Source organism: Onychostoma macrolepis, chromosome 13, assembly GCF_012432095.1.
Source record: "Onychostoma macrolepis isolate SWU-2019 chromosome 13, ASM1243209v1, whole genome shotgun sequence".
NCBI classification, from domain to species: Eukaryota; Metazoa; Chordata; class Actinopteri; order Cypriniformes; family Cyprinidae; genus Onychostoma; species Onychostoma macrolepis.
Genome location: NC_081167.1, coordinates 15,912,429 through 15,930,457, shown reverse-complemented (window position 1 = coordinate 15,930,457; position 18,029 = coordinate 15,912,429). Strand labels below are relative to the sequence as shown.

Genomic DNA, 18,029 nt, shown 5'->3' with positions numbered 1-18,029 from the left:
GACTGCTAATTTATTTTTCTCTGTTGCTTTAAACTGAAGCTTTAAATAAACTGGACCATGTTTATGAGCATTCGTTATCTTTTACAGATAGCGTTTACCTAATACTCAGTTTTATGTTGACATTTATATTTATTACAATATGCATAACTAGTCAGCATTTATGATAAACCCAATATTGTAAAAAATATATATATATATATCTTACGGGTTGATGTTGACCTTTCCAATATGGCGGAACTGCAACCACCGAGGCTAATGCGGCATCTACCTCTTCTTTCTATGATCCCTGACGAAACCTTTCTCAGACACGATAAGTCAAAACGTTTAATCAACCGACCACTTGTTAAACTAGTGTTTTATCGGTTTACTTGATGTCTGCTAATCATTCAGTCCCTATTAAGGGTGACCGATATTTCCACTTCATTATCATGTGTAGCTTGCTGTAATGTCATGGTTACTTTGGTCACAAGGTAACGTTACGTCGTCTTGCTAACGTAAATTTCCTTCATGTTAGCAAGACGACGTTCTAAGCATTACTGACAAAAGACGACATTCTAAACATTACTGACAATAGCTTCTGGGGCAATCCACATAAACACTTTTGTTACAATACAATGAACTAGTTTTATATGCTTATTCCATCCTCAAGTGTTGATGCTCGTTCTCGATTAGTACTGTCTGGTGTCAAAGTGAAGAGGTTAGAGGTCTTTGCAGACTCCGCAGCGACGACACGTGTGTGATGAGATTGTAAGTATTTTAGATAGTTAATCTCATTACATTATAAATCGCCTACTGTTTTAAAAGTTATTATACCACGGTCCTTTTTATTCAATAAAATCTAGCACGCTTGTTGAGGTTGTTTCGCGATGTGATTCGCTAGAGGCTGCCAGACATCTGCGTGTGTGTTTAAAATGATTTTCAAACATTGAGAGTTTACTTTAGTGTGATTTTATGTGACTTTTGAAGTAGAAAATGAATGTGTTTATGCATATCGTATGGATAATAATTAGCTATGTAGTAAATAATAATAATAGCAATAAGTTATTATAATTGTTATGCTATTGTTGATGTTTATAGCATTAAATTATATAATGATGCTAAATAGTTTTGTGATCGAGATGTAATGTATTTTATATACGATAATGTATTTTCATCTTCAAAACTACAGATTTCTCACCTAAAGAACTTCATGGCTGTTATTTTGGAAGTTTAGTAAGTTGTAAATACTATTGTTGGGTTCTGTTCTCTTTATAGGCTATCAAACAGTGTCATTTTAATTTTCGCCTTTTTAATTATTTTAATGATTTAGTCCAGTCAATTAAGGGCTTTTTGTTGTTACTACGAGTGCCTTGGAGTAATTCACCTTTTCAAAAAGTGTCATTTATTGGATGATTGTTTAAGTTGTAAGGTGTGAATATTGGTTAAAAAAATAATAATAATTATATATATATATATTGGTCAGACTGATTATCTGTCTACCTCTAATGTCAACCTTCTATTGATATTTAATTGGTCTAAATATGTGTAAACAGCATGATAATCTCTGTTTTTGTTCTTTTAGACACACAGGTATTTAGAAATGGCTGCCATTTACTCTGGCATCCATCTGAAACTGAAAAACCCTCGCACACCCTGGCCAGATAAACTGAAACTTGCTCGATTTGCATGGATATCAACACAGTGCCTTCTTCCTAATAAAGAGCAGGTAATTTATCTGATATACAGGTGCATCTCAATAAATTAGAATGTCGTGGAAAAGTCAATTTATTTCAGTAATTCAACTCAAATTGTGAAACTTGTGTATTAAATAAATTCAATCCACACAGACTGAAGTAGTTTAAGTCTTTTGGTTCTTTTACAAAGACAAATTAGAATACTTCATAAGACCAATAAAAATTTTTTTTAGTGAATTGCTGGCCTTCTGGAAAGTATGTTCATTTACTGTATATGTACTCAATACTTGGTAGGGGCTCCTTTTGCTTTAAATACTGCCTCAATTCGGCGTGGCATGGAGGTGATCAGTTTGTGGCACTGCTGAGGTGGTATGGAAGCCCAGGTTTCTCTGACAGTGGCCTTCAGCTCATCTGCATTTTTTGGTCTCTTGTTTCTCATTTTCCTCTTAACAATACCCCATAGATTCTCTATGGGGTTCAGGTCTGGTGAGTTTGCTGGCCAGTCAAGCACACCAACACCATGGTCATTTAACCAACTTTTGGTGCTTTTGGCAGTGTGGGCAGGTGCCAGATCCTGCTGGAAAATGAAATCAGCATCTTTAAAAAGCTGGTCAGCAGAAGGAAGCATGAAGTGCTCCAAAATTTCTTGGTAAACGGGTGCAGTGACTTTAATTTTCAAAAAACACAATGGACCAACACCAGCAGATGACATTGCACCCCAAATCATCACAGACTGTGGAAACTTAACACTGGACTTCAAGCAACTTGAGCTATGAGCTTCTTCACCCTTCCTCCAGACTCTAGGACCTTGGTCTCCAAATTAAATACAAAACTTGCTCTCATCTGAAAAAAGGACTTTGGACCACTGGGCAACAGTCCAGTTCTTCTCCTTAGCCCACGTAAGACGCCTCTGACGTTGTCTGGTTCAGGAGTGGCTTAACTAGGAATACGACAACAGTAGCCAAATTTCTTGACACGTCTGTGTGTGGTGGCTCTTGATGCCTTGACCCCAGCCTCAATCCATTCCTTGTGAAGTTCACCCAAATTCTTGAATCGATTTTGCTTGACAATCCTCATAAGGCTGCGGTTCTCTCGGTTGGTTGTGCATCTTTTTCTTCCACACTTTTTCCTTCCACTCAACTTTCTGTTAACATGCTTGGATACAGCACTCTGTGAACAGCCAGCTTCTTTGGCAATGAATGTTTGTGGCTTACCCTCCTTGTGAAGGGTGTCAATGATTGTCTTCTGAACAACTGTCAGATCAGCAGTCTTCCCCATGATTGTGTAGCCTAGTGAACCAAACTGAGAGACCATTTTGAAGGCTCAGGAAACCTTTGCAGGTGTTTTGAGTTGATTAGCTGATTGGTGTGTCACCATATTCTAATTTGTTGAGATAGTGAATTGGTGGGTTTTTGTTAAATGTGAGCCAAAATCATCACAATTTAAAGAACCAAAGACTTAAACTACTTCAGTCTGTGTGCACTGAATTTATTTAATACACGAGTTTCACAATTTGAGTTGAATTACTGAAATAAATTAACTTTTCCACGACATTCTAATTTGAGATGCACCTGTAGACTCAGTCTGCATATTTCTGAGAGTATAAAATTTACTACTTTTTAACTGGATATATCTAGCAAATGTACTGTAATATTTTTAAATGAATATTTTTCAAACATTCATGCCTCTTTTCCTATCAAAGGTTCTGTTTGACTGGACAAGTCATGCCCTCACAGGTTTTTACAATAAGAAAGTGGACGTACCCTCGGAGGTGGTGGAGGGTTTATGGACCTACCTAGATGATATCCTTCACAGCAGGAAGCTTCATAATGTGTTGAGTCAGGGAAAAACCATTAGCCTTCGTCTCACACTAGCTCAGGTATCTACCAGTACTTCAGTTTTGCAATAATTTCAGTTGTAAGTCTCTTTAATTTAGTTATTGTGTTAATTTCATCAATATTGCTTGAATATTAGTAAAGATTTTCTTTCTTTTTTCTTTGAGTCAGCGTTATCGAAGACAATGCATATTCTGATTATTTTTAAAGACTTTTATCTAAAACGTGCTGTTGATAAAAATATGATGAGAAAAAAATACCAACACAACAATGAGGTAAATGATTAAAAAAGATTTAGAAAGATATTATGATTGTTCCAAATAACACAAATAAAGTCAAAATGAAGGGCAAGTTGTTAATGCACACTTTTTCTATAACAAAGACGCAGACACAGAATAATTAAAACATAAAGAATTCATAAAAATAGTGTACTCTAATGTATTATTTGCAACAAGGACCGTTTTTAAATGTTGTTACATGTTTAAATTAAGATATAAAATATTAAATTTCGTCAATGCAGTTTTTGATGGCTAAAATTAGATGTCATTTTATTCAGAGTATAGGAGATCATGATCCAAGAGAACAGTCTTCTTTTTTAGGTTTTATTTTACATTCATCACTGATGGGAAAAGACACAAACGTTTCAGCTCAAAGCCTTCCTCAGTGTGCAAAGCCTTTCTTGTGCGTGCGGATCATGATCTCCTATACTAAGTAACTTAACAGATTGACCTACCAAAATAAAAGATCAAGTGACCCAAGAGCACGGTGCAAACGGTGTTGTTGAATACTGGACAGAGTAAAAATGACCCTAATAACTAAATTTTAAGAATTTTTTGGTCTAAATAAAACGATGTAAAAATGAGCACTGCATTTATCATTTGTTTTATTTTATCCTAGATTATCAATGACAGGATTTTGGAATGTTCTTCAGAATTCAATCCTGAATCTGTCAGTTTCCACACCATTCTGAGCTGTTGCCATGGCATCTTGACCTCCCCAGTGCTTTCCGTGACCTACACTGCTAAGTATGAGTTGTTAGTGGAGCTCTTGAGTCGACTCTGTGGCTTGTCCAGCATGCAGCTCAGGCAGCAGAGAAGCGAGGAGCCTCTCTCTCTCAAAGTCTTTGAGCTTCTCCTCCTTGTTCTCAACACCTACCTAACAGTGCAGAAACAGCAGGCAAACTCCAACCGAGTGTTTTCCCAGGTAACAGCACACCTTCTTCATCCTCTTCTCCTGCTCAGACACTTACTGAACACTAGAGTATGGACTGAGAAGGATGATGTCAAGATTCGCCAACATCTGAGCAAGGAAATCCGGAGCAAAGTGGACGCTGTTCTTCAGTCAGCGCTCTTCATTCCTGATCATTTGCTGTCCTACAAGGAAGAAGTTTTACCATCGGAGGATAAAGCTGGGGCCAAAAAGAGCCATGCGGGAAAGGGCTTGCAAGGCCCCATCAATATGATCCTTTTGAAACTTAATGTCCAAGGAACTAACGAAGAGGAAGCGGCTTTATCCTATGCCGTTAAATCAAACTCTCTGACTCTGCTATTTAAATTCGCCTTAGATTCATTTTGTAAAGGGGCAGAAAACAAGCAAGTGATCTTCCACCTCATGTCTAAGCTCATTACTGCTTTGGGGTTCACAGATGAACTGGATATTGACAAGAAATTTAGTGCATTGAACTGGAGTATTGCTTTACTCGCTCTGGAGAACTTGCTGAACTCCTGTTTGGCTGGTGATATCTATAATGTGGCTGCAGACAGAATACAACACGGAGAGGTGCAATTGAATTTCTACAGGAAACTGGCTCGCCTATTATTTAACAATACCCAGATGGGCATCCCAGCTTGGTACCGCTGTCTCAGAGCTCTGCTTGCACTGAATCACCATATACTGGAGCCAGATTTAGATGAGCTCCTTTCAGCTGTGTGGGTTGATGCAGACAATATGGAAGTACGTGTTAAGAAAGCCAGAGAAGCACTCGTGTCTGCTGTCTTGCAAACTTATGCCAAACTCCGACAGCTGCCTAAACTTATAGAAGAGCTGCTTGATGTTGTGTGTCGGCCTGCAGTGGATGAATTGAGACCGCCGTTGCTGCCCGAAACGATACAAAAGGCCCTGAGTAAGTGTTTGCTAGACAATCCTCCGAGCCAAAATCTCGAGATCTGTTGGCTCATTTTAAAAAAGATCCAGTGCTATCTTCTCCCCCACATCCAAGATGAAACATCGGAATTGGTGCTGAAAGTCTTTTCTTTGAGTTTGCTCCTCTACGCTGTACTCTTCAGTTTTAAGACTCTGGACAACAGCACCCCGGTACTAATCGTGAAGAAGACTCAGAATCTTATGATGGAGATGCTGAAGGTCGCTGAAGACCTGTTGAAACAGAACTTTGTCACCGAAGGTCCTTGGATGGAGAAGGTCCAAGAGGTGACTCTTCTGCTTACTCATACTTGGGTTGAGGTGGATACGCTCTTCCAGATTCACTGTTCTAAGTACACATCACCGACTGCCTCACAGAATGGCGCTTTAGTGGACAAAGCCCTGACATTAAGGGACATGGAGAGTCCACTTAGTAAATTATTACAGAATCTCCTTGCGCTCCACAAGCTGAAGGTACACTTGCTCAAACCATCTACTGAAACATCAGGTGCATCAGAGATGCAGAAAATGGCTCAGTTTATTCTAAAAAAGCAAGAACTTTCAATGATGCTCGACGCCAACCAGATCTGGGACTTTCAATTTTGTACTGTTAATGCCAACACTTATATGGCAGCCCATTGGTTTCTTGTTACCTCCAACCTTCCATTAATTGCCCCTTATCTTGAACCAAATGACACCTCTCTTTTTGCAGAATGCATGTTGAAATCTTTGCTTCAGAGTTTGGATGCCTCTGAAAGCAATTTGGAGAACACTGGGATCTCTGTCTCCTTAATATCCAGGCAATTACTCGAGAGTCCTGTTCTTTGTGAGCTCCCTGAGATTTTCTCTTCAGTGATCAAGTGCATCATCAAGGCATTTTTTGGACAGCTTGGCTCATCACACATTCAGTTTGTCAGTCCTTCGTTTTTGAAACCTTGTGTGGAAATGGTTGGATTTGAAGATGAAGAAACAAACGTGAAGAGACTGAAAGCCATCGGACAGGAGATGTTAGACTCTGTCAAAATGAGCTCTTCCATACCTCTGTCTAAAACACAGGCAGATCGATTACACCAGCTGCTCAAAGTCACAAGTGTCCTGAATGGAAATGCAATGTCCTCTGAAGACTATTCAGAACTTTTTCTGACTTTGTTCATGCTGACTTCTTGTGTTCAGTGTGATGAAAGCATTGATCTCTCTGCATCTATTGGATTGCTAAAAGAGCTTTTTAATGTTATGGCTTCACTGCTGGTGGTTAAAAACTCTCAAATTATCCTGAAAGTTGTTCATGGAAGTAATCTCTTAGAGGCAACTATGACTTCCCTCTTTTCTCGGAGCAGCAAGGGGCTCTTCAAGGGTTTGGATGGCCTGATCTGGTTGTCTTTCCTTCAATCAGTTCAAGACTTCATTCAGTCCTTAATTCAGCTCATAATCGACCGGAAGAGCAGCATGTGCCTCAATCTGGAGAAGTTTACCTCCTTCATGGTTGAAAGTAACCTCACCGCAGGAGTTCTGGCTGTAGATGCAGGGGATCTCTGCTCGCTACAACTCCATCTGGTAACTTTAAGCACGCTTTGCAAAGAAATGATCACAAGCCTCGGCAAGAACAAACAGCTGGATCAGACTTTGACTCATTTGTTAGAGAAGGCCACTTCTGTTATGGAGCCAGCCATACAGGCTATGCTGATGCGCAAGGGAAGTAGACAGATACAGTCCTTTTCTGTTGAAATGGTAACAATCATGATCAAGAGTGAACTAGCAAGAGCCTCAATCTCTGAAAATGACGGGCAGAAGAAAATATCCCATATGGCGTTCTACCGGAGCTTTTGCCAGCAGATCTTAAAGGAACTCAGCCCAGCACCCCGCCCTATGGACTTCCGCATTTCATCAATTCACTATCTCTCTGCGTTCTACATGGCTGCGGAAAAGACCAAAGCGACAGATCTTGAAGAACTCCATATTAAGATTTTGCAGAGTGTCCATGCGCTGCTGTCAGGTACAGTATCCTAAAACTTTTCAAAACATTAGCTTGACTTGAGTAAATTGATGCCCCAAATTTTTGTGAACCCTCTGCCTGTTCTGTAAACAGTCTGTCAATCATTTCATCAGGAACGTGGTTGTCATTGTCAGACGTGAAGGAGCTGGAGGGGCCAGTAAAGGAGCTTCTAAATCAGCTGGTGTCCAGCTGTTCTCAAGAGCAGTTCCATCTATTACTGCTGATGCTCAGAGAGGGACTTGTGCCAGCAAAGATTGAAGGAGGCCACTGCACTGTAAGATTCTTGTAGTGGCATAGTGTTTATTATTATGTGTAATAAGATAGTGTAATAGTTAATACATGCAGTGAATTTATTACATATTGCCATTCCTTTGTTTACAGGCTTAACACATTTATTCAGTTTTTAAAATCTACAGAACATAGTGCCCACTCATCAGTAAATGGCGCTATTTGTAAATTTATTAGGGATTAAAACCCAGACAAAGCACATAATAAAGTAATTAGCATTCTTAATATTATAAAATTGAAATATTGGTAACACTTTACAATAAGGTTCATTAGTTAAACATTAGTTAATGTATTAACTAACATGAACTAACCATGAGCAATACATTTGTTACTGTATTTACTAATCTTCGCTAACGTTAGTTAATAAAAATACAGATGTTCATTGTTAGTTCATGTTAGTTCACAGTGCATTACCTAATGTTAACAAGATTTTAATAATGTATTATTAAATGTTGAAATTAACATTAACAAAGATTAATAAACGCTGTATAAGTGCAGTTCATTATTAGTTCATGTTAACTAATGTAGTTAACTAATGAACCTTATTGTAAAGTGTTACCGAAATATTATTGAAATTGACTTAAAGTGAAATACAAACACCAGTGGAGGACAAAAACATCTTAATGCATGTACAATTAGATCAATAAGGAGTTGGGAAAGTTGTTTTATTATTGAATTATTGCAGAGAATAGTTCATCGTTTGCATTTTGATGCAATCTGAGAAATAGGATCTGTCTTTGTTGTTGCATAAATCAAGCTATGAATGTCATCCAAACAAATGACTGAAAATAATAATCACATAAAAGTTTTCTTTGCTTAAAAATTAATTTTTAATGATTAACCATCGTTATTTAATTGAATGACAGCCTTGGGTCGTATATTTAAAAGTCTGCCACCAGTTTCGTTGTGTGTCTTTTTTCTGGATTATTGAAGTTAACATAAAAAGATTAAGTTAACAAAATCCATTCCTTTTTCTTTCTCAAAGCATAAGAGTTTCTAAGCATATTTGTAGTGTGCATTGATGTTTTTTGTTTTTTCTTTCACAGGAGGTTCTGTCCACAGTAACTTTTATAAAGCTGCTTGCCTGTTGTCAGTTTCCAGAGCATTGCTCAAAGGCTTTTTGGCTCATCACCCCACAAGTCATATCTAATCTCATTGTAAGTGTTTCAATACATGTTTTCAATTTGTTTCCCATTTGATTCCCCCTGAATAAGATTAATCACACATGCATTTCTGTTGTACTAGTCTCTTTTTAATGCAATTGTCTCTTTAAGAGAAAAATAGAATGATATCCTACTTTTTGTAACTTCAAAACTTCATCATAAGCTATGGACATTGAATGTTTAGGATTTAACAATGGATAGACAAATTGAGGGAAGTATTGTCTTCCAAACAACCCAGGAACAAGAAAATGCAGAACAAATAAAAACATTATTCAATTTAGATAACTTTACAGTTTAACACACAAGGAAGAAGTGCTTTAACAAAAAATATGAGGCTCACATGTCTACCAATTGCACAAACCCTCTAATTGCAAGGCACTGTTTACTTCCTTTATAAATCATTTCCTGGACTTCTTGCTTAAATAAAAACCGAGGGACATTATGCAATAAATACTATAAAGCTTTGCTTCTATCGAGCCTGTGACGTTCCTTTAATAGTGCCTAGAGAGTTGGCTGGCAGTGAAAAACACCATGCAGCTAGCTTTGTAAAACATATCACATACCTCACCCTGACTCTCTCTTGTCTTGATTTAGCATTAAAATTCATCTGCCTGGAAAAGTCAGGTTTCAAAGTCTTGTCTATGTCACTGAGTTCACTCAGAGAAGGACTGTGTGTGCCTGTCAGGTTACTTTTATCACTGCACTTTTCTTCTCGGTGTCAGAACTTGACATACTAGAGCTGCCGCTAGCAGAGTTCACCACAGCAACCAGAAGCTTTGTTAACCTTATGCTGTACACACATCTATACTAGTACACAAATATAGAACAAGCTCTGTAATCCTCACTTTTGTGATTAATATTTTATAGCACTGATCAGTTGCTCTGCAGTTGAAAAGTGTTCTGTTAGAAAGTGAACTGATATTGTGCTACGTTTGAAGGTGTCTGCAGGATTTCTGTTAAATGTCAGCCTGGGTTCTAAGAGCTCTTACATGAGATTGCTATTTCAAATAAATTCTGTTCTTTGAACTTTCTATTCATAAAAGCATCATGGAATTTTTTTATCACGGTTTATGCAAGAATATTAAGAAGCACAACTGTTTTCAAATTTAATAATAATAAAAATGCTTCTTGAGCAGCAAATCAGCATATTAGAATGATTTCTGAAGGATCATGTAGCACTGAAGTAATTCAGCTTTGCAATCACAAGAATAAATTACATTTTAAAATATATTTCATATTCAAATATTTCACAATATTACGGTTTTACTGTATCAAATATTTTGAAATATTTCAATCAAATAAATGCAGCCTTCTATCAAAAACTTAAAAAATCTTAACTGACCCCAAACTTTGTGTCTAATAGCACTATGGTCTCTTTCTTCTCACATATACATTTTTTTTTTTACTTGATATTGAGAGACATTACTATTAAATTTCTTTTGTTTGTTTTTTTTCCATTTGTTTTTAGTTTGTTATAAAGGAGTCCAGCAAGATCCCTTCTCTGACCCGTGCACTGACGTTACCAACTCTCGAGACTTTGACCGTTCTGCTCCGGCAGGGTAAAGCAAAGATCTCCAACCCACACCATGTCATTGTGGTTCTGGGTGCACTGCAGTTTGTGCCTCTCGACAGTCATTCCATGGAGGACTACCATGCTGCTTTTGAGGCCATCCATGAAGCCTTGTTTTCAACTATCCACTGCTACCCTCAGGTGAGTATCCTGGCACTAGAGAGAGAGACAGATAAGAGCTTAAACTTGATAAAAGGTACACATTTTATGGTTCTATTCTTTCAAGTTTGAATTATATCCTTATACGTTTTAAATTGACTTAACAAATCAGCCAGAGGCCATGGAGGTAGAAACTGTGCCAGATGCTATCAGTTTTTTAAAGACGGGTCTCTGACATCTGTTTATCTGCACTTGCGTTGGGAAAATGTTTTATTAATGTGGCTTTCAGGGTTTTGTTTCATGAACACACCCAACGTACTTTGTCTGGCAGAGGAAAAATGAATCCCAAAGCATGGATAAAGAATACAATATCAGTTAGTAAATACAGTATGACATGGAATTTCTTGAGATGAAAAGCATTGTTAATCAGACTGACTTTTTATTTATTTTTTTAAGTAAAATACAGTGATTTCCTCCTATTGTGCTCTTTAAAAACAGTGGCTGTCATGGTAAATATGTTACATTTAAGCCGAATTGGTAAATCAGTTCTCTGAGATGCTTTGGGAAATGCTGATGTTTCCATAGGTTTATGCAAATAGGTGTATTACAGGCTAATGCTGCTTGATGTTAGGAGTGAATATTATAGTACCCTAGAGAGGCGTTTAGTTTGCACTTAATATGAGTGAAAATTAGAATGTAGTTTGGGAAGTTGCCACAAATCCTGAGGGGAAAGGAGCTTATAGTGTCTGGTAGGTAAGGAATATTGGAACTACAGTATGTAAGACTTCAAGGTGTACAGGTTGCTTTGCCAGTGAAAGTAGGGAGATATGCACGTTGAATCAGAGATTTAAATCAGTTCATTGAAATGTCCACATAACTAATTCCTGTAAATTCAAACTTAGCAATTCTTAATTTTTGCCACTAAAGTGGAAATCAAATACATCTGTCTTAATTCTGTCTTTTGCTGGAATGTTGGTAACCAGATGGTTGCTGGTAGCAAGCCTTTAAATTGATAGTTCAACCAATTTCGGTGTGAAATATCCCTTTAAAACTCTCATACTTTAGACATGTTTTTTTTAGAAAATTAATGGCCAAATAAAAAGCGATGAATCACTAGTATCTGGCTTCCGTTGTTGTTGCTAGGATTCAACAAATACATCCGTCTTCTATTAAAATGTCAAATTGATTCTGGGTCAAATGTTTTTGTATTCACTGGATAAACATATAAAGTATTTTGGATTTTACACTGAGCCCTGCTGTGCATCAGTATTGAAAGCTTTAAATGTTTGCAGGTGATGTTAAAGGCTTCTCCTACCTTCCTGAATTGCTTTTATCGCTTGGTTTCTTCAGTCATGCATGAAGGCAGACAGCGGGGTGACTCTGACAGAGGTAAGCATACCCATATTAGCCACGTTCAGAAGTGTTTATATTTAAACATTATGTACAGTTAAATCTCTTATGCTCACTAAGGCTGCATTTACAGTAAAATAGTAATATTGTTATAATTTAAAAGAACTATATTCTATTTGAATGTATTTCCAAATGTAATTTATTTCTGTGATGGCAGAGCTGAATTTTCAGCAGCCATTACTCCAGTCTTTAGTGTCACACTTCAGAAATCACTCCAATAGGCTGATTTGGTACTCAAGAAACATTTCTTATCTAATATTTTTTGTGGAAACTGTGATTTCCCCCTCAATATTTTCGTTGAATAGAAAGTTAAAAAGAACAGCATTTGTTTGAAATGCAATTCTTGTATTTACTGTCACTATTGATCAATTGAATGCATTCTTGATGACTAAAATATTAATTTCTTTCAAAAAGTCTTATGGACCCCAAATGTTTGAACCGTATATTGAGATATCTATTCACCCGCTGTTGCTTAAATCCTATTTAATTGATAAATAGAGGGTATTATAGTTGTGTAAATGTCAATGCTGAGTTTCTCCTGGCTGTTAATATTCTATTTTTCCCATAGATGTAACCTTTTACATAAGACTTCTGTGCAAGCAAACAAATTTAACATCAGTTAATTCAAAGGCCCTTTCTTGTCAGCATTTCTGCAGTTATTGTTGGCTGTAGTGGAGAAAAGAAACTGGAAAGCACCTGATACTGACAAGTTATTACATTTGAAGTTTGATATGAAAAGTGTCCTGTTCTCAACCAATGAGTCATTTATTGAGTATCAATAGAGCCATATGTCTCCTGATACTTTCCCATCTACAAGTTGCACTGAATTCATTTATTGTGCCGAAAGAAGATGTTCTTTGAGGTATGATTCACCTAATGAGACAAGCACATCGCTGAGCCATGTTCAGAGACAGACGCTTGCAGACTGTGGCTCTGTGGATTGAATTTCAAAGTGAAGGAGAAAAAAACTCCATGAAGAAAGAAGTTTGAATTTGATCCTGAAGCTCAAGGCTCAACACATTTTAGCACTGAAGGCGTATCCTTTTTGAATTGAGAATTTGTTTTTTGTTTTTATGACTTAAGATTTAAAGCCTTTTTTTTTCTCTGTCCATTAGTCTTTCTTCATTTCTTAGACTTTAATATTTGACAACAAAGTTTGGTCCGAACTGAAATGTGTTTAGATGTGAGGCAATTTCAATCTTATTGATCATCTTATGGTGCTTCCTTAAAACATGAATCTGATGCTCACTCTTATCTGTCTGACAGATAATCAGGCTTTGAAAAGATTTAACCCGGATTCATATTTATAATCTAAAATGTATTTAATATTAATGATTGGTGATTAACACATTCAGTTCCTTTTTAAAGAAAGAGAACAAAATGTGTAATTAATGGGTTTGGCAATTCTTGCATATACCAGACAATGGTACACTACCGTTCAAAAGTTTGGTAAGATTTGTATTATTATTATTATTTCTATTCAGTAAAGATGCATTAATTTGATCAAAAGTCACAGTTAAGTCTTTTACATTGTTACATGTGTAAATATGAATTTCAAATAAATGCTTTTCTTTTGAACTTTCTATTCAATATAGAATCTTGAAAAAACGTATCATGGTTTCCATAAAATATGCACAACAAGCAATTTTAACATTGATAATCATAAGAAATATTTCTTGAGTTCCAAATCTGCATATTAGAATTTAAATTTTAGTAGCATTTCACAATATTATATTGTAGTTTTGATCAAATAAATGCAGCCTTGGTGAGCATAAGAAAATTCTTATACAAATGATATTTTTTGTGATTTTTTTTTTTTCAAACCTATTGTATTTTGATTAAAGGTGCCCTAAGTAATTTGGAATATTAAACATAAAATGTAAATAGATATACACACCCGTCTAAAGGTTTACAGAAGTGTCTTATGGAGGTCATGCTGAGTTTTTTGAATTGGAGTTAATTATTAGATTTTAATTAAATGCACCAACGGCGTTAAGCATAATTAATCGCATGCGTTAATGGTTCTAATTAAAATATTACAATTACTTTGTGATCTCTCTTTTTTCAGCTTCTGAGAAAGACAAAGAGAGTCTTCTGAAGTGTGCCATGCTGGTGGAAAGGATGTACACTCATATTGCCAGTGCTGCTGAAGATTTCACAGTCCTGTCTTCATTCATTGTTGCACAATATGTCAGCGAACTGCAGAGGGTGAGGCACTAGTCACTATCAGTTTTTATCTGCCACATGCCAATGCCAATTTCTACTCAAATGCTTCCTGAAATTGTCTCTCGTGAACTGCCTGCCAATATTTGCTAGAATATTCTAGAAGAATCTTCTCGGTGTCATAAATCTTAAACCACACAATTATAGCTTGAGAGTTGATGCACTGGGACTGATCCGATGTCCTGCACTCTTGGCAATAATGCTATTCTAACAGACCAGAGGTTGCGTTTGAATGGAGAAACGCATCGTCCAGTGTGATTTGAGAGCCAATTGTTTTTGTCAACAAGTGTGACATGCATTTGACCTCTAACTAGGCTGAGACTCATGTTACTGCACTTAACAATCACATTGCAGATAATTGTTGCCATTGTGTACTCTCACTATGAGTTTCTTATTTCCTAGGTGACGCTTCAGCCAGAAATTAAGGCACATCTAACAGAGGGGATATACTGTATCCTGGACCATTGTGTTGAACAAGACGTTAAGTTTTTGAACACCACCCTTCAAATGGGTGTCAAGGAAGTATTCAATGAACTGTACAATAGTTACACACACTATCACAAATCTCAAAGGCAAGGGGAAGAGAAGTACACTGTCTAAAATTTGCATCCTCTGCCTTTAAACTGTTTGTGTGAAGTGAATAAATCTGTAATTTGTAATGTTTACTTCTAATTACTCTGTTATAATTAAGGATGAGTCTAGAAATGTTTAAAACTGTTGTATGTTAGTTCACCCAAACATTAACATTTGTTGTCATTTACTCATTTGATCATTTTTTTTGTCCATAAAATGGACGTCAATAGGCTCCATTGTTGTTTGATTCACAGTGTTCTACAAAATAGTTTTTTGTGTTCAGCAGAAAAAAAGAAATTCATACAGGTTTGGAATAGTCGTTAGGGTGAATAAATAACACAACTTTCCTTTTTGCATGAACAATCCCTCTAAATATGGGGGAAAAGTCTTTGTTGTGATTATGTATTTTGTACTTTCTAATTTTTTTTGTAATCGATAAACAGGATGTTTTTTTCTGAGGAGAACAGTACATTTTTGTGTGTAACCATTACTAATGTCCTCAGAAAACCCTATTAAGTAAAAGACCTATCAAAGAGTTAAGGTGTTACAGCGGCTTATCCGAACTGACAGCCTAAAGTCCTGAAACGAAGTTGGAGAAATCCCATCTCAGGATTGAGCTTCTGAGTAAACCAATTAACCTGAGGCTGCTCCAGGTGGACTCTATAAAAATAACCAATTAAAAATGTACCCCATTAGACCTATATTGTAAAAATGGTGTTAAACATTTATAGAGCAGTCATATCAACTGCTCTGGTGTGCCTCAACTTTTTAAGCTTTTAAGTAGTGTACAATAACAATGTGTTCCTGAGGTTCTCTTTGAAGAGAATTTAGATGCAAAACAGGAACAACCTCAGATGCAGACTGAATAAATGTACAACAATATGAACTCAATGCCATCACAATACAACAAAATGTTCAGTGTGCACTGTAAAGGCCGGTCATGTTACTGGATCCATGAGGGGGGACCACCAAGGTTTTTCTTTGTTGAAGGTGTAGATGTGATTGTGCAGGACAATGCAGGAAATGTGTGACAGAGATACATTTACTACATTACATTACATGTTTTATACTAAAATAAATTTCCCTAAGTATCAAGTAGTTTATTTTCCTTTATTGACTATGTGAACGTTAAATGCTTTTTACCAGAGTCAGTGTATCAGCAGACTTGATACAGTATGTGTCTAGATCTGGGTTTTCCAACTCTGGCCGAATCATCATTGGAAAAATCCCTCTCTACGAATGCATTGGTTGGTTATATTCCCCTGAACATTGTGCAAATAGATTTTTTTAAACAATAGTCAACAGTATTTTTAGCATACTTTTTTTCTTCTACATTATTATTTTGTCATTTTCCTGTTCCTTGAAGGCCACTGTCCTGCAGCTACAACCCTAATTAAACACACCTGAACCAGCCAATCAAGGCCTTCAGACTCACTAGAAACTTCTAGGAAAGTGTGTTGGAGCTAAAATCTCTAGAACATCATGATGGAATTATCTGGTGGCTAAAGGTATTTTCAAGAGAGAGAGAAAAAAACAACAACTCTTGTTGCACATGCTAAAGCACTTGAGGCTCGTAAAAAAAAAAAATCCAAGAACAAGTTATTGACTATGGTGTTCTGGCTTTTCAAGTAGCGCTTGGCTCTGTGAAACATGTACAGGTGCATCTCAATAAATTAGAATGTCGTGGAAAAGTTCATTTATTTCAGTAATTCAACTCAAATTGTGAAACTCGTGTATTAAATAAATTCAGTCCACACAGACTGAAGTAGTTTAAATCTTTGGTTCTTTTAATTGTGATGATTTTGGCTCACATTTAACAAAAACCCACCAATTCACTATCTCAAAAATTAGAATATGGTGACACACCAATCAGCTAATCAACTCAAAACACCTGCAAAGGTTTCCTGAGCCTTCAAAATGGTCTCTCAGTTTGGTTCACTAGGCTACACAATCATGGGGAAGACTGCTGATCTGACAGTTGTTCAGAAGACAATCATTGACACCCTTCACAAGGAGGGTAAGCCACAAACATTCATTGCCAAAGAAGCTGGCTGTTCAAAGAGTGCTGTATCCAAGCATGTTAACAGAAAGTTGAGTGGAAGGAAAAAGTGTGGAAGAAAAAGATGCACACCCAACCGAGAGAACCGCAGCCTTATGAGGATTGTCAAGCAAAATCGATTCAAGAATTTGGGTGAACTTCACAAGGAATGGACTGAGGCTGGGGTCAAGGCATCAAGAGCCACCACACACAGACGTGTCAAGAAATTTGGCTACTGTTGTCGTATTCCTCTTGTTAAGCCACTCCTGAACCACAGACAACGTCAAAGGCGTCTTACCTGGGCTAAGGAGAAGAACTGGACTGTTGCCCAGTGGTCCAAAGTCCTCTTTTCAGATGAGAGCAAGTTTTGTATTTCATTTGGAAACCAAGGTCCTAGAGTCTGGAGGAAGGGTGAAGAAGCTCATAGCCCAAGTTGCTTGAAGTCCAGTGTTAAGTTTCCACAGTCTGATGATTTGGGGTGCAATGTCATCTGCTGGTGTTGGTCCATTGTGTTTTTTGAAAATTAAAGTCACTGCACCCGTTTACCAAGAAATTTTGGAGCACTTCATGCTTCCTTCTGCTGACCAGCTTTTTAAAGATGCTGATTTAATTTTCCAGCAGGATCTGGCACCTGCCCACACTGCCAAAAGCACCAAAAGTTGGTTAAATGACCATGGTGTTGGTGTGCTTGACTGGCCAGCAAACTCACCAGACCTGAACCCCATAGAGAATCTATGGGGTATTGTCAAGAGGAAAATTAGAAACAAGAGACCAAAAAATGCAGATGAGCTGAAGGCCACTGTCAGAGAAACCTGGGCTTCCATACCACCTCAGCAGTGCCACAAACTGATCACCTCCATGCCACGCCGAATTGAGGCAGTAATTAAAGCAAAAGGAGCCCCTACCAAGTATTGAGTACATATACAGTAAATGAACATACCTTCCAGCAGGCCAACAATTCACTAAAAATGTATTTTTAAATTTTTTTTTTATTGGTCTTATGAAGTATTCTAATTTGTTGAGAT

General features: G+C 37.1%; 1 protein-coding gene across 2 annotated transcripts; it reads left to right on the top strand.

The window, feature by feature from the left end:
• The first annotated feature begins 36 nt into the window (after nucleotides 1-36).
• On the top strand, nucleotides 37-16,056 carry urb2 (URB2 ribosome biogenesis homolog). 2 transcript variants are annotated; one of them, XM_058795994.1, is made up of 11 exons: nucleotides 37-747; nucleotides 1,169-1,212; nucleotides 1,562-1,705; nucleotides 3,376-3,552; nucleotides 4,406-7,640; nucleotides 7,754-7,914; nucleotides 8,975-9,085; nucleotides 10,560-10,802; nucleotides 12,053-12,149; nucleotides 14,239-14,378; nucleotides 14,796-16,056. In XM_058795994.1, the coding sequence occupies exons 3-11, from the start codon at nucleotides 1,580-1,582 to the stop codon at nucleotides 14,991-14,993; spliced, it is 4,488 nt and encodes a 1,495-aa protein (XP_058651977.1). In that variant the 5' UTR covers nucleotides 37-747; nucleotides 1,169-1,212; nucleotides 1,562-1,579; the 3' UTR covers nucleotides 14,994-16,056. The 2 variants fall into 2 exon arrangements, with proteins under 2 accessions (XP_058651977.1, XP_058651978.1); XM_058795995.1 differs by lacking the exon at nucleotides 1,169-1,212.
• Nucleotides 16,057-18,029: the final 1,973 nt, after the last annotated feature.